General features: G+C 36.0%; 1 protein-coding gene across 1 annotated transcript; it reads left to right on the plus strand.

The window, feature by feature from the left end:
• The first annotated feature begins 1,320 nt into the window (after nucleotides 1-1,320).
• Nucleotides 1,321-5,389, plus strand: LOC106060368 (uncharacterized). Its single transcript, XM_056028582.1, has 4 exons — nucleotides 1,321-1,510; nucleotides 2,488-2,607; nucleotides 3,886-4,032; nucleotides 5,227-5,389. The coding sequence occupies exons 1-4, from the start codon at nucleotides 1,337-1,339 to the stop codon at nucleotides 5,377-5,379; spliced, it is 594 nt and encodes a 197-aa protein (XP_055884557.1). The 5' UTR covers nucleotides 1,321-1,336; the 3' UTR covers nucleotides 5,380-5,389.
• Nucleotides 5,390-17,632: the final 12,243 nt, after the last annotated feature.

A 17,632-nucleotide genomic window follows, 5' to 3' on the forward strand; every position in this document is an offset into this window, starting at 1 on the left:
ATCTATCTATCTGTCTGTCTGTCTATCTATCTATCTATCTATCTATCTATCTATCTATCTATCTATCTATCTATCTATCTGTCTATCTGTCTGTCTGTCGGTCTGTCCGTCTGTCTGTCTGTTTATCTATCTATCTATCTATCTATCTATCTATCTATCTGTCTGTCTGTCTGTCTGTCTGTCTGTCTGTCTGTCTATCTATCTATCTATCTATCTATCTATCTATCTATCTATCTGTCTGTCTGTCTGTCTGTCTATCTATATATCTATCTGTCTGTCTGTCTGTCTGTCTGTCGGTCGGTCTGTCCGTCTATCTATCTATCTATCTATCTATCTATCTATCTATCTATCTATCTATCTATCTATCTATCTATCTATCTATCTATCTATCTATCTGTCTGTCTATCTATCTATCTATCTATCTATCTATCTATCTATCTATCTATCTATCTATTTATCTATCTATCTATCTATCTATCTATCTATCTATCTATCTATATATCTGTCTGTCTGTCTATCTGTCTGTCTGTCGGTCGGTCTGTCCGTCTGTCTGTCTGTCTGTCTGTCTATCTATCTATCTATCTATCTGTCTATCTATCTATATATCTGTCTGTCTGTCTGTCTATCTATCTATCTATCTATCTATTTATCTATCTATCTATCTATCTATCTATCTATCTATCTATCTATCTATTTATCTATCTATCTATCTATCTATCTATCTATCTATCTATCTATCTATCTATCTATCTATCTATCTATCTATCTATCTATCTATCTGTCTATCTATCTATATATCTGTCTGTCTGTCTATCTGTCTATCTATCTATCTATCTATCTATCTATCTATCTATCTATCTATCTATCTATCTATCTATCTGTCTATCTATCTAGAGAAGAATGGAGAGATACACACAGAATATGTCCAAAAGTCCCCTACAATAAAGTTTACGGTGTAGTAACACCTCTAGTTTTATTACTTGTTATCTTTTAAACTTAGTACTATTTAGTAACACACATTTTTCACACGTATGTTCCTATATATTTCTGTTCTTTCTGACTGTGTGATATAACAACATTTAACTTACTTTCAAAGTACCGTAAGTTTCGGTAAACGAACTCTTTTTTTTTTTATATACTGTTTTTTTCTCTTTTTCTGTTTTGTCTATTTTTTTTTACCTGTTTTTTTATTTAGCAGTTTCACCATTTAAATTCTAGTTTTCCAGAAAATGTATTTTTTTTTCTTTTTGTTAATTTAAAAAAATGAAACAAATATGAATTATAAAACATACACATGATTTTTTTTTGTTTCGCAGACTCCTACAGAACGTCGATCATGATGTGTTTTAAATGGCAGATCTCTGGTTTCCTTGTGGCTTCTCTGTTAACTGCTAGTCTGTTAGCTCAAGAGGCTGCACAAGACACAACATCAAGTCCTGAAATTGACAAAGAAAAACTGGACCAGAAATTTGACAGCAAAGTCAACAACGTGGTCGACACAATTTGCAAGGTTAATGCCCTTTTTTAAAATCGTTTTTTAATAACTCAATCAAAACTTTATTATTGTATTATTTAAAAATAATGCTTTAATTTTTTCTACATTTTTGGCGTAACTTCCAAGTAAGGTCCGAACATCCACGACTTGGCTGTTACAAACGTCTCGTATTATTGTTATCGATTTCTGTTTTAACTAAATGAAATTCTTTCTCTCTCCGTGGCATTTTACGTCTTGACAAGGAATCTTTTCCCTTTGCAACTTCTTGTGTGACCAAAGAAGCCAATTCTTTGACATACAGCTGCGATCACAGGTTGAGCATTAGTAATCACCTTGCGCCGTTGTACTTTCACACTTCTTTCTGCTTCTGTTATGTATGGCGTCTACAATCCGGGACCTTACCTTTATGCTGTCTCTCCATGTGGATCTATCCAATGCCACTTTTGTCACAAAATTATAAGTAATAATAATATATAACTTTCATATAGCGCTACTTTCATACTTATAGCATGCTCAGAGCGCTGAGGTCCCATATCATTTGTGGACCAGTGGGGAAAGGGGTATCTGGGAGAAGGTTTTTCCGTGCTGCCTTTAGGCGCTCAGAAAACACAACTCTGCTCGAGTCGGTTATCGCGTACTTAGGCTCACGCATCCACAAAGTATTTAAAAAAACGTCTTCTAGTCCTAATACAATTAGGCTAAACTATGATTAGTGGAGTTTTTTCTTTTCTATATCTCTAGTGAATAACTCTAGCCAGCCAACAATTTGATGTTTCCGTGTCAAAAATATGAAGGGTTGCTAAGCTAGGTCATTTGTAGGTGTAAGATAAATTTTATGCACTTTCTAGCTCTGTAAAATCTTAACCACTTTTTCTGGAATCGAGCATTCGTCATGGAAACCACAATACAAACACGACAAAGTTCATATATACCATGATGTCTTTCAGCTACTACAACCACTAGTACACATCTCCTTAATACTTTTTTTTAAGAACTTGGACGAGCCCCAAGAACGAGAACTACATGAAAGAGGCTTATGGAAGAGCATCAAGAAAGGAGCTAAAGCAGCAGCAGTAGCCAAGATACTGTTTGGTAGGAGAGACAACACTGATGTAAGGTTCCTAGTGATTTCTCTTTTAACTCAAAAAAATGAGGAACAGAATTAAAGATCACTGAAATGTTTATTCGGAAAAAATATAATCTTCTTTCATTTTTATTTTATCTTTTGAAACCTACTCTAATGACATTGATGTTTAAATCTACATTTCAGTAGAGTTTTAAAAACAGCTGTCTCTGAATTTAAGAAAAGGTCTCAAATAACTATATCATGTGACATCTATATATAACTAATATATAACTTCAGTAGCAGTTGACTTAATTAAATGATTTCCATTTCAGACGATGGGATTTAGAAAGGAGATGATGCTAAGCTCATCTGTTGTTATGTCTGACGAGGAAGTTATGTGTCCAACACAGTGACCAAATACTCGCCCAACTGGATATCTAATGCCCATTAGAGCAGGTGTCCTTTAAATCCCCTTTATTTCAAAATCCCAGACTTCATCAGGTTTAATTTGGAAGCCAAGCACCAGGTCATAATATAACACCATTATTATAATACAAGGGGGCTTGGGGTCAAGGTGGTAAAGCGCTAGGCATCCAAACTGAGGGGTGTTGGGTTCGAATATAATTGAAAACTTTGATTGTCAATTTCGGGATTTTAAGTGCGTCCCCGAGTCCACCCAGTTGTAATTGGTACCTGCCATTAGTTGAGCAAAGTAAAACTGTTGGTCGTTGTGCTGTCCGAACAGCCAGAAAAAGGGTGACTTTCACATCATCTGTCCAACAGATCGCAAATTTTTGAAAGTGGTTACAATTTTAACGATGCTATTCTTCTTCTTCTTCTTCTTGAAATTGTCAGGTAAAGTTGAGCCTTCGGCTCTTGGAACTCTAATCCAGCAAAAGTGAACAAGAGCTCCCTTTCACGGCCTGAATGAGAACAGTGTACACTGTTCTGTCTGGCGGGGTGTCAGACTCGCGGTCAGAGACCGCGTGCAACGGGACATCTGCCATTTTCCTTTTCTATACCAGGCTAACCGTACAGGACACGCCATTTATGTAACGGCCCCTTGAGGAACGGCGCCTGGATTGTGACAAGGTTATGGGAGCTTTTTTACAACTCCGCACAGTGCAATGAGGATGCTCTCGCACACTCTTAGGCACCCCCACGGGAGTCTTGTTTTGCTACCCTTTAGCCTAATCGTTTCCTCCTACGATCGTTTCCACCCGGGCGCCACTATGAGGCAGGGTAGCATGCCCGGGTTACGATGCTATAAAAGTGTACATGTGTTTTCATGTTTACCTTACATGTGTGTGTGTTTCTATTGCAGGGTGAAGCAGGAGAGGAAGAGGTAGATACGAGTATCGTCAAGAGAAGTTGGCTGAGGAAGACTTGGGCAAGGGTCAGACCTTGGGTTACAGCTGCCAGGGTCGCCTATGCTCTTGGAAAGCGAATGTCAGAAGATGAGGATGTTCTTGTAAGTTGTTGCTCTGTCCATTCAGGCGTTAGGTGGGTCGTCTGAGAGATGAAGAACCAAAAATATATGTCCATTGATGTCCATTGTCCTGCAATGATGTCTACTGATGTCGAACGATGCCCATTGATGTCCTTTTATTCCCATTAATGTTGATTGATCTCCATTGATGTCCATCGACCTCCATAAAAGTTTATTGATGTCAATTGAAGTTCAATGTTGTACATTGATGTCATTTGAAGTTCATTGATGTCCATTGAAGTTCATTGATGTCCAATGATGTCCATTTATCTCTATTGAAGTTCATTGTTGTCCATTTCTGTTGATTGATGTGCGTTGATATTGACTGTTCTCCAATGATGTCAATTGATCTCCATTGAAGTTCATTGATGTCCATTACAGTTGATTAATGTCCAATGATGTCTCCACTGATATCCTATGACGTCCATTAATGTCCTTTGATGTCGATTGATATCTGTTGATGTCGAGTGATGCCCACTGATGTCGATTGATGTCCATTTTTCTTCAACGATTTTTTTTATCACTGGAAGAATGGCCAGCACAGTTCATCTAGTGAAACCAAAAAGTGGTTTTTGAATGCATGTGCCTGTTTTTCTCTTCTTACATTATCTTTGTTTTTTCACATTACATGTACGTTCTTTTGTGTTTTATTGGTCCTAAACAAAGAAGATAATTATCAATATGTTTATCTAGTAGTATTTTTTTTTATAATCTGCTAAGTCATTGGTTTTCCTGTTTGGTTCAGGCAACCCTTTCCATGTTGTAATGGCAGTTAGGAAAAAAGGAGCACTTGTATGAATTAGTCCTAGCATATGGAACAAGAAATGTGCTTTTATATTTGTGGTCCTGAATTAGTATACACGCTGGTCTAACTTTGAAAGAGTGAAATAAGTTTTATAACAAAGTAAAACGTTTCAGTGGTTTTCAAGTCACGTAGTTGTCCAAAGCACTTTTCTTTAACTGAGAATCTAACTGTCAATGACTCAACACCGACATTCTTAATACATTATTCAAAAAGAGGCTAAAATATTGTCGCTAGGATTCCCTACTCTCTTTCTCCCCCTCCCCCACCCTGTACCAAAAAAACCCAAACAAAGCCATCTTTTCATTTTAGAAGCTTTTTACTAACTCTGTTTCAGCTATAATCTTTCTTAATTTTTTTTTTTGTTTTTACAGGACCAATCTCTTCTAATGGTGACACGACAGGCAGAAGATAATACAACTGAGAAAGTCTGCTCCTCTGAAGAGTCAGAAAGACTAAATGCAGTCAAGAAAGCAACCGAGGACTTGAATAAATTAGTTGCACTTTCAGAAGCTGCTGGATGTTGATTGTAAGATGTAATCATTATAAAAAATATCTGAAAATAAATCTGAACATGTAACCAAACAATCTATTGACTTAGTTGAATTAATTTTTATGACCCTGTTGTAATTTTGTTTTTACAGAAATATTCACTCCATGAAATGATGTGTTAGGCGCTTCCACTGTGTCTTATGCAAATAACCAAAAAGGAGGTAACCCTCCACCCAATCCAATAAAATTGTCGAAAGGCCGAACAATCAATAAAGTTTAATCGACGTCGATAATGAATGTCGAACAAGTTTAATAGCAACGAAGGGAGCCGTCGAATGTCAGCCAACTCTCTACTTTCATAACAAGCTTCCTCTTTCTTAGGCGTCCTAAAAGTAGTCTGTTTACATCAGCTGATATTTCGCTATCTCCTCCTAAAACCTAATCTTGTTTTTACTAGTTACGTCATTGTCTCAAAATCAAAACCTCCCATATTTCAGAAACAAATAACTGATTCCAAATCGTGTCATAGCAGATGCTTGAACCACACCTACTCTACTCTACTAGACAAAATTATGTATTGTTTTTGGTAGCAGTTCTTTCTTTCTTTAATATTAAAATACATAAACACCTTATATGGTACATGAATTAATTGTATGAATTAACAGTAAATCGTCAATTTTTGATTCCAATACCATTTTTAAACTTTGCGTGAAACTTGCAACACTTTGACTATTAAATTTAAACTATGGGATATTCAAATGCTAATTAATCGCGTTATAGTCGACTCGACCACCTATTACATTAGGATATTGGTTGATTGACATATATATGCATTATGCACAGTAACCTTGTTTAGACTCGCACAGTAAAAACGTTACAAAGTATAGTCTTGAGTGTCACTTTACTAGATACTGCAGTGATACTGAATATGAAAATACTATCTTTGCTTCACTATTTTCAAGGTTCAGTAATACTCTCGAAGTGGGATAACCATTAATTATCTTTAAAATGCTTCAAATAGCCACTGACAATCACAGTTAACTCTAAGCCTATATGTGTGGCTTAGTTTACGGGTCCGGCAGAACTGTTTTCACTAACAGGAGATGGAACAAAGGCGAGCTACTGGCATCCAAACCAGTAAGCTACGGACAGGAATGGCTCGTCAGCCTCGGTTTGCTTCCCACACTGGAGAAGGGGAATATCTCTGCATTCGATCAAGGAGCATACATTTCACCTCTCCATTTGGTCAAACAAGTAAAATAAGCTCCAAATTATTTTTTCTTTGTTTAAATATTTAGATGCATTAGCAGCTTAAAGAAATATAATTAAATAATCTGGTTTTAGAAATCAATTTTTTAAAATCTTGTATATGTTTTTTCTTCTCCAAACTAAAAATTTATTTAACTCTTTCTCTCCGCATTTATTGTTCACGTTTCGATGGAATTCTTCATTTTACTTAATAATATTTAACTACCTTTTTATAAACAACTAAGCATCCTTAAACTCTCCAACAGCACCGGTTCATTTTTCATTTTTCCCAAAAGATTAAATCTTTCACATTTTCATCCCATTACGTTTTTATAAAGCCGACACAGAAAAGTGTGTGAAAAGCTTTATTGAAAGTCAAGCATCTTATTGATTCAATAGTCACAGTGATCAAATTTATCAGCACTAGGGTAAAGTCGAACAAAAAGATGTTAAAAAAGGCGAAATCTCTTTGTTAAGAGACATTGTGAAAGTTTAGTTATACTTAAAATATTCTACCATATTACCTTTGTTTCTTTTTTTTTTAATTGAATGCATTCACCTTTCCCTGAAGGTGGGAAGCGTGGTCGAGAGGTTAAGTGCACTTTGCTTGGCTTGGCTACCTAGAAAGGGGCTCCAGGTTCGACACCCGAGTCGGGCAGAGTTGTGTTTACTCAGTGCCCAAACAGAAAACCAACTCCTAGATACCCCCTCAGCACTCCTCCCACTGGTACACAAATGAGATTTGACCAAAGCGCTCTGAGCATGCTATAAACATGATAGAAGGATATTTGTCTCATCAAACAAAACATTGTAACTAGAAAAAAAACAAAATGTACATTCACACTAGATTCACTCATAATCTCATAATTTACATGTGAAAAGTTTATATCAAATTGTTTCTATTTAATGATTTGATTGCCAGGGTTTGTGTCAGTTTGTCTTTGCTATCGGCGTCTTGTATCTACTGTAATGGTAAAATAAAAAAATCCTGACCCAAAGGGTGTTTTTTTATTTCAATGTAATACAGACGTTACTTTAAAAAAGAAGATTACGTCCTACGCGTCATGCATCTTGTCGTGCATGTTAACCAATGACTTAAATTCTGCCAAGTCACTGGTTTTCCTGGCTAGCTCAGGCAACCCATTCCATGCTCTAATAGCACTAGGGAAGAAGGAGTATTTGTACAAATTTGTCCTAGCATATGGGACGAGGAATGTGCATGGATAGAGATGGATCAAAGAGTATCATTTCAGAAGATTATACAAAATTATAAAGCAACGACAGAGGTCTTGATTGATTAAAATCTTAAGAATCGTGACCAATTTTATTTTAGTACGTGAAACTCATAAAGCTTGTATTGTATTCGAAAAAAAAAAATTACTTACACTGCCTCGCAGTGTTCATATGCAACAAGCATTACATTTAGAAGTAATGAAATGAAATCTGATTCAGAAATACTCATAAAGCTAGTAAAGTGTTAATTGTTTTTTTGAATCTATATTAATAATACTCCTTTACAAAGACCATACTATCATATGTTTTTTTTTATAGAAACTATTTCACAGGATACGTATGGCTGCTAAAATATCACCAGATTACCAAATTTCAAATGTATAAAAGGGATTAGAAGTTGTGTGGCGCATTAGCATTAGAAATGGACAAAATAGACACTTTGGGATAAAAGCTTGACGGCATTTACTCTACTTAGCCTACTAGATAAAATTATGTATTGTTTTTGGTTAGCTATTCTTTCTTTCTTTAGTATTAAAATACATGAAAACCTCATATGATACATGAATTAATTGTATGAATTGACGGTAAATTAAATTCTGTTGGTCCCTTCTTTCCTGTTTTTCTTTAGCTCTTTATGTAACTCATATATTTAAAATCTTATCTTATCTTATATAATACAGACGTTACTTCAAAAAAGATGATTACATCCTACGCGTATTGCATTTAGTCATGCATATTAACCAATGACTTAAATTCTGCCAAGTCACTGGTTTTCCTGGCTAGCTCAGGCAACCCATTCCATGCTCTAATAGCACTAGGGAAGAAGGAGTATTTGTACAAATTTGTCCTAGCATATGGGACGAGGAATGTGCCTTTATCTTTGTGTCTTTCAGAGTATTCTATTAAATTTTGTTTTTGTATTTGAAGATTATGGTTCAGTGTTTTATGTATTATTGCTACTTTACTTTTGAGCCTTCTGTCCTGAAGGCTTTCTAAATTTAGTGATTTTACTAAAGGTGTTACTTTAGTCAAATGTGAATATTCGTTTGTTATGAATCGCACTGCTCTATTTTGTGTCTGTTCTAGTTTCTTAATGTTTTCTTGAGTTGGGGGGGTCCCAAACAGTGGATGCATATTCTATTATTGGCCTAACCAAGGTTAAATAACATTTTAGTTTTATTTTCTTATTTGATTTATAGAAATTTCTTTTAATAAATCCTAATGCTTTGTTTGATTTTTTTGTAGTTTCATCAATATGTGGATTCCATGACAGTTTTTCATTTATTATAACACCTAGGTATTTTGCGTTTTTAGTCTGTGTTACTGGTTTGCCATGAATAAGATAAGTGGAATTAATTTGTTTTAGTTTTTTTGTTACTCTTAACAACTGACATTTTTCTGGGTGGAAAGACATGCTCCAATTTGATTCCCATTTCTGTAATTCATCTAATTCTCTTTGTAAAATATCTGTGTCTTGTGTTGTTTTTATTGTTCTATATATTATGCAATCGTCTGCAAATAATCTGACTTTTGTTCCTGAAGTAATGCAATTTGGTAAATCATTTATGTAAATTAAAAATAGTAGTGGACCCAAGACTGTTCCTTGAGGTACACCTGAGTTTACTGTTATCGGTGTTGATTTAGAACCATTTATTATTACAGTTTGTTCTCTCCCTATCAGAAAGTCTTTAATCCACTGATGCAGTGGACCATTAATGCCAAAATATTTTAATTTTTTAAGCAAACTATGGTGGTGAACTTTGTCAAAAGCCTTAGAAAAATCTAGTAAGATAGCATCTATTTGTTCACTATTATCTAAACCTTTTGAAAAATCATCAATTAGTCCTATTAGTTGTGTTTCACATGATCTATATTTCCTAAAGCCATGTTGGTATGGTGTGAGGACATTATGTTTGTCTAAGTGGTTTATGATGTTGCTACATATTATGTGTTCTAGGATTTTACATGTGATGCTGGTAAGTGATACTGGTCTGTAGTTTCCTGGGTCAGATTTTTCTCCTTTTTTAAATAGGGGGGTGACATTAGCTTCTTTCCAGTCCTTTGGTACTCTGCCCTGGTTAAGTGAAGCCTGAAAGAGTATTTTGAACACTGGGGCTAGCTCATTACTTAGTTCTTTGAGTAATCTAGCTGGAATACCATCAGGTCCAGAAGCTTTATTTGGTTTGGTGTTGGCTAATAGTTTTTGAATTCCATTTTCTTGTACTACTATATCTTCTATGTTGTCTACTTGGTTCAAATTCAGTAATATGTCTTTGTCTCCTGGGGCTGAGAATGCTGATGCAAAGTATTTGTTTAGAATGTTTGCTTTAGTTTCATTATCATTATGTATTATGTTATGTTCATCTTTTAATGGCGCTACGCCTGTTGTTTCCATTTTCTTAGACTTAATGTATGACCATAGGTTTTTGTTGTTATCTTTAGATATTACATTGTTTATGTATTCACTCTGCAGCTGTCTGCTTACTTTTTGGGTTAAGTGTTTAATTTTTATATACTTTTTGTAAACTCTTTCTGCATTAGTTTCTTTAAATTTTCTATATAGGTTTTCCTTCTGTTTACAAAGCTTCTTTAGTCTATTATTAAACCAGCATTTATTTATTTTGTTTAGTGTGTATTTAGTTGGTATATGATTTTCTATAATGCTTTTAAGATAGTTTTTAATGAAATTCCAGAGGTCATCGACTGGTTGGTTAATGTCTTTTTCTAATAAGAATGTTTGTTGAAAGTTTAATGCAGCTTGGTGTAGTTGTGTTAGGTTACATTTATTCCAGAGTAAGATTTTTCTTTTGGGTTTTGTATTGGCTACTGCTTTTATCTGACTGTGTATTTTTATGATCTCATGGTCTGATAGACCAGGGATAATATCATAATCAACTACTAATCCAGGTCTGTTGGTTAAGAAGAGATCTAATGTGTTGTTTAATCTAGTTGGCTTTTTAATGATTTGATCTAAACTTAGGTTGTGTAAAGTTTCTATGAAAAGCTCATTTATGTCCTTAAGGTTTTGGTGTTTATCTATGGTTAGTGTTTTCCAATTTATATCAGGTAGGTTGAAATCACCCATAATCCAAAAAACTGCATTTTTATTTGTCTCTTTAAGTGTAGTAATCTGATTACATAGTTCCTGCATGTATTCTAAACTAGAATTTGGTGGTCTGTAAATGCTGCCTATTATTAGGGATGTTGAGGTGGTATTAATTTTACAAAATGTTGATTCTATATTTTTTGAGTTAGGTAAGGTAATTTCTTCTGCTATAAAAGTGTTTTTTATTGCTAAAAGAACTCCTCCATGATTATCAGCCCTATCTTTTCTAAAAATTTCATAATTACTATTGAAAATTTCTGCAAATTGTTATGCAATAGCGTCTATTTGACTCAATCGATCACATATTAGATTGGAATATTGGGTGATTGATTGATTGTGTATTTTGATTGTTATGTAGTAATAAAAATGAAGGAGGAATGAAGCATTTCACGTGACTGTCCGGTGCTGGCTACGAAATCATCTTGCCATGTCCAGCGCAGACATAATGTTGTCTACTGATGGTTGGTTTCACAATGATATTTTTGGAGAGAGCCTTGTATTGTCTCCACAATCGTATGACATAGGTGGATTTGGGGGGGGGGGTGAATTTTACATTTATTCCGATTCACTGATAGAATAGACTGGGGAAAAAACGCAAAATTGAATCTAATTCTGTTTAATGCCTTCAAATTCAATTTTACAGAATAAATAATGCAAAGTTTTAATCACAATTACAGCTTGGCTGACATTAAATAATGTAGCTGAAACACTGTAAAGATAATGGTTGATAATGCATTCCAGAAAAAAAACAACATAAAAATACTTTAAACAAAAACTAAGCTTATATTAAGAGTAAATGTATGAACTAAGCTTGGATCAGTCATAGAATCTGCAATAGATCTAGAATAACAATAACAAGTCAGTGCGATTCATAACAAACGAATATTCACATTTGACTAAAATTAGTAAAATCTCTAAATTTTGAAAGCCTTTAGGACAGAACACTAAAAAGTAAAATATCCATTTACTATACAACACTGAACCATAATCTTCAAATACAAAAACAAAACTTTATAAAATACTCATAAAGACACAAAGATAAAGGCACATTCCTCGTCCCATATGCTAGGACAAATTTGTACAAATGCTCTTTCTTCAATAGCGCTATTAGAGCATGGAATGGGTTGCCTGAGCTAGCCAGGAAAACCAGTGATTTGGCAGAATTTAAGTCATTGGTTAATTTGCATGACTGAATGCTTGACGCGTAGGACGTAATGATCTTCTTTTTTGAAGTAACGTCTGTATTATATAAGATAAGAAGATAAGATTAAAAATATTTCGACCAGTTGTTTTGGTTTATTAAATTTCGTGCTTTTCGCTTTCTCAATGCGCTGTGATCCTATCACTTTCTCAATACGCTGTGATCCTATCACTTTCTCAATGCGCTGTGATCCTATCACTTTCTCAATACGCTGTGATCCTATCACTTTCTCAATGCGCTGTGATCCTATCACTTTCTCAATGCGCTGTGATCCTATCACTTTCTCAATACGCTGTGATCCTATCACTTTCTCAATGCGCTGTGATCCTATCACTTTCTCAATGCGCTGTGATCCTATCACTTTCTCAATACGCTGTGATCCTATCACTTTCTCAATACGCTGTGATCCTATCACTTTCTCAATACGCTGTGATCGTATCACTTTCTCAATGTGCTATGATCCTATCACTTTCTCAATATGCTGTGATCCTATCACTTTCTCAATGTGCTATGATCCTATCACTTTCTCAATACGCTGTGATCCTATCACTTTCTCAATGCGCTGTGATCCTATCAGTTTCTCAATACGCTGTGATCCTATCACTTTCTCAATGCGCTGTGATCCTATCACTTTCTCAATACGCTGTGATCCTATCACTTTCTCAATGCGCTGTGATCCTATCACTTTCTCAATGCGCTGTGATCCTATCACTTTCAAATGCGCTGTGATCCTATCACTTTCAAATGCGCTGTGATCCTATCACTTTCTCAATACGCTGTGATCCTATCACTTTCTCAAGGCGCTGTGATCCTATCACTTTCTCAATGCGCTATGATCCTATCACTTTCTCTATGCGCTGTGATTCTATCACTTTCTCAATGCGCTGTGATCCTTTCCCTTTTTCCGCTGTGATCCTATCACTTTCTCAATGCGCTGTGATCCTATCACTTTCTCTATGCGCTGTGATCCTATCACTTTCTCTATGCGCTGTGATCCTATCACTTTCTCTATGCGCTGTGATCCTATCACTTTCTCAATGCGCTATGATCATATCACTTTCTCTATGCGCTGTGATTCTATCACTTTCTCAATGCGCTATGATCCTATCACTTTCTCAATGCGCTGTGATCCTATCACTTTCTCAATGCGCTGTGATCCTATCACTTTCTCAATGCGCTGTGATCCTATCACTTTCAAATGCGCTGTGATCCTATCACTTTCTCAATGCGCTGTGATCCTATCACTTTCTCACTGCGCTGTGATCCTATCACTTTCTCAATGCGCTGTGATCCTATCACTTTTAAATGCGCTGTGATCCTATCACTTTCTCAATACGCTGTGATCCTATCACTTTCTCAATGCGCTGTGATCCTATCACTTTCTCAATGCGCTGTGATCCTATCACTTTCTCAATGCGCTGTGATCCTATCACTTTCAAATGCGCTGTGATCCTATCACTTTCTCAATACGCTGTGATCCTATCACTTTCTCAAGGCGCTGTGATCCTATCACTTTCTCAATGCGCTATAATCCTATCACTTTCTCTATGCGCTGTGATTCTATCACTTTCTCAATGCGCTGTGATCCTTTCCCTTTTTCCGCTGTGATCCTATCACTTTCTCAATGCGCTGTGATCCTATCACTTTCTCTATGCGCTGTGATCCTATCACTTTCTCTATGCGCTGTGATCCTATCACTTTCTCTATGCGCTGTGATCCTATCACTTTCTCAATGCGCTATGATCATATCACTTTCTCTATGCGCTGTGATTCTATCACTTTCTCAATGCGCTGTGATCCTTTCCCTTTTTCCGCTGTGATCCTATCACTTTCTCAATGCGCTGTGATCCTATCACTTTCTCTGTGCGCTGTGATCCTATCACTTTCTCTATGCGCTGTGACCCTATCACTTTCTCTACGCGCTGTGATCCTATCACTTTCTCTATGCGCTGTGATCCTATCACTTTCTCTATGCGCTGTGATCCTATCACGATGACACATGACACATGACACATGACATGCGTGGGACGTAATTCTCGTCTTAAAGCACCCATTAAATCGAATCACCTAATAGATATATTTATACTGTTTGTAGATATTTTTTTTGACCCCTTTCCATACTCAAATCTAGCGCATAGATGTAGCGGAGAGAACTGTTGGAACATAAAACAAAAGAGTAAGCTCCATTCAAAAAAACAGTAGCACCTCAGCATCTGTTCTCTCTCGTATTTGATAGCCTATAATAAAGACATTATTTTTTTTACAGAGACGACGGCTGTAGGCATAAGAGTTATTGTTAAACAATTATTGGAAATAACACCAAGGACGTTCAATTGGACCTTGTTGCTACTATCTAAACAAAAAATAAATAGAGCTATACATTTTTTTTTTAAAAAAAGGTATCTCAATCATGGGCGTAGCAGGGGAAGGAGGAGGTCGGGGTTAATTCCCCCCCTCCCCCCGCCCACAAATTTTTTTTTTTTTAAATTAAAGCAATACTTCAGTCACCATATTCCATGTGCGTAGGTAAGGGGGAATTTGAGCTTAAGCCCCCACCCTCCTCCGCTAAAAAAAACAACAACTAAATACATAATACAGTCACTAAATACAAAATACAATGCTTGCAGCCTAGGGACGTTTTGAGCTTGAAACCCCTGAAATTAAAAAAAAAACAACTAAAGTAAAACTGTTCACCAAATTCAGTAAGCGTAGAACAGAGCGGTTTTGAGGTTAAAAACTCGTATAATAAAAAGTAAGTCAAAGTTACAGGCACATTAAATTACATTAACTTAGTGTTTATTTTTCTCTAATTTCTTTCTTCTTCTCTCTCTCTCCCCCACCCCCGCCCTCAGCACCAAATAGAAAAAAAAATAGAACACCGAAATTCCATGATCGTAGCCAGGGGTTTCTGAGGATCACCCCCACCACCAAAAATAAAAGCTAAAGCACAACTTGATCAGTCTTCCTGCCAGTCGCTCAAGTACAACAAAAACATAAAGCTACGAGATTTTAAGCCAGGACTAAAGCTACGAGATTTCAAGCCAGGACTAAAGCTACGAGATTTCAAGCCAGGACTAAAGCTACGAGATTTCAAGCCAGGACTAAAGCTACGAGATTTCAAGCCAAGACTAAAGCTACGAGATTTCAAGCCAGGACTAAAGCTACGAGATTTCAAGCCAAGACTAAAGCTACGAGATTTCAACCCAAGATTAAAGCTACGAGATTTCAAGCCAAGACTAAAGCTACGAGATTTCAAGCCAGGACTAAAGCTACGAGATTTCAAGCCAAGACTAAAGCTACGAGATTTCAAGCCAAGACTAAAGCTACGAGATTTCAAGCCAAGACTAAAGCTACGAGATTTCAAGCCAAGACTAAAGCTACGAGATTTCAAGCCAAGACTAAAGCTACGAGATTTCAAGCCAAGACTAAAGCTACGAGATTTCAAGCCAAGACTAAAGCTACGAGATTTCAAGCCAAGACTAAAGCTACGAGATTTCAAGCCAAGACTAAAGATACGAGATTTTAAGCCAGGACTAAAACTAAGAGATTTCAAGCCAAGACTAAAGCTACGAGATTTCAAGCCAGGACTAAAGCTACGAGATTTCAAGCCAAGACTAAAGCTACGAGATTTCAAGCCAGGACTAAAGCTACGAGATTTCAAGCCAGGACTAAAGCTACGAGATTTCAAGCCAGGACTAAAGCTACGAGATTTCGAGCCAGGACTAAAGCTACGAGATTTCAAGCCAGGACTAAAGCTACGTGATTTCAAGCCAGGACTAAAGCTACGAGATTTCAAGCCAAGACTAAAGCTACGAGATTTCAAGCCAGGACTAAAGCTATGAGATTTCAAGCCAGGACTTTAAAAAAATATAACTTTTAAAAAACAAACTACACTCATTTAAGGCTCACTTTCACACATTGTTTTGTTTTTCTACCGGTAATAAAGCGCAGTGATTAGTAGATTTGATCTTTGACCTGCAAATTTTTGCTAGATGAATAGCTGGATATCGCGCTGTAGACACCCCAGAAAATGTTTTTTTTTAAAAGTTCCGAATACAAGAAATACTGCTGAATGCAGGATCTAAACCCCAAACTCTTCTGGGGGACCTAACAGCGCTCCCCCAGACTCCTTAAAATGGCTATCTAGGGTATCTTCAGTCATTGCCGTAACCCCAAAAAAAAACAAAAAAACAATGAACCTATTCTAGCACATTAAAGATCATCGAATTAAAGAACTGGTAGGACATGAAGATGCATTACGTACATTTGGACTATGTGTATAGAACTAGAAAGAAAGAAAGAAAGAGAGAGAGAGAGAGAGAAATCCAGGCCACGCCAATGATCCCAAAGCGTTGCAGTTCATCTTTTGTTTAACCAAATCTCCTATATTACTATTGCCCATTTGTTATCAAAGTTTTCTAATAGGTTTTAGTCAAAGAGTGAATGTCTCTATATTGAATTGTAGTCTAGTTTGTTCCGTAAGGTATGAAAATATTCAATACAGTAGTGATATCGATTCTATATTCGGAGGAAAACTGGTGCTTGGTGACGTCATTTCTAATTGTAACTAATAACTTTTCCCCATCGCTTTAGATTTATAAGCAATTTAAGATTTCGAACAAAAGTGTTTCCATATTTGTATACTTTGTCCACGAAAGAATTAATAACTAGATTTTAAGTAAGTGGTCATTTCCAAGAATCTAAAAAAAAAATTGTTTTGATAAAAGGAGAGAGAGAGAGAGAGAGAGAGAGAGAGAGAGATAGTGATTCAAAAAAAAGTGAAACAAATTTCAAAGAGAGAAAGATAGAAGGAGAAAGACAGAAAATAGGGAGATTGAGAAAAAGATAGAGAGAAAGGGAGATAATGAGAGAGATTTATAGTGAAATAATAATTCGTTTGTCCTCCCTACAATAAAGTCAAACATTAAGTAACACTTCCATGTTTAGTGTCTGTCATTTCTTACACTTGGTTCAATTGTCCCTGTGAAGAGTTTGCCAAGTATATCTCTATATATTCTTGTTGCTGTTGACCATGTGGTATTTTCAGCATCAATTATTTTCTAGGTAAGTTTGTGAACAGATTTACCTTTACCATTTTGTTGAACCGTTGGGGCACCACACAAGATCTGTTGACCGTCTTTCTCCATTTCTCTCTGTTGTATGCTTTTGATTGAATCTCTTTCAATAAAAGACCAGTCCACTCTTTTATTTTGTATTGCCATTGCTTTCTATGTCTGTCTCTTTTTTTTTCTGGTACTGTTCCTGAAGGAACGTTTTTGCGTTTTTTGACAGTAGTTAGCAGATCATCGTGGGGTTCGATGGCCGAACTAATCCTGTCTCTAATCTCTTTGTTTGTGATGTGGTCTTCGTATGTGAACAGCTTACACCTATCTTATACACTGTTGATGTTGTTGCATATTGAATAATATTCTCACAATGAATCTAGCTTTTTATTTCGACTCTAACATCGTATTTGATACCTATATATTTATAAACAAAA

The sequence above is a fragment of the Biomphalaria glabrata genome, chromosome 5 (genome assembly GCF_947242115.1).
Source record: "Biomphalaria glabrata chromosome 5, xgBioGlab47.1, whole genome shotgun sequence".
In the NCBI taxonomy this organism is placed as follows: domain Eukaryota; kingdom Metazoa; phylum Mollusca; class Gastropoda; family Planorbidae; genus Biomphalaria; species Biomphalaria glabrata.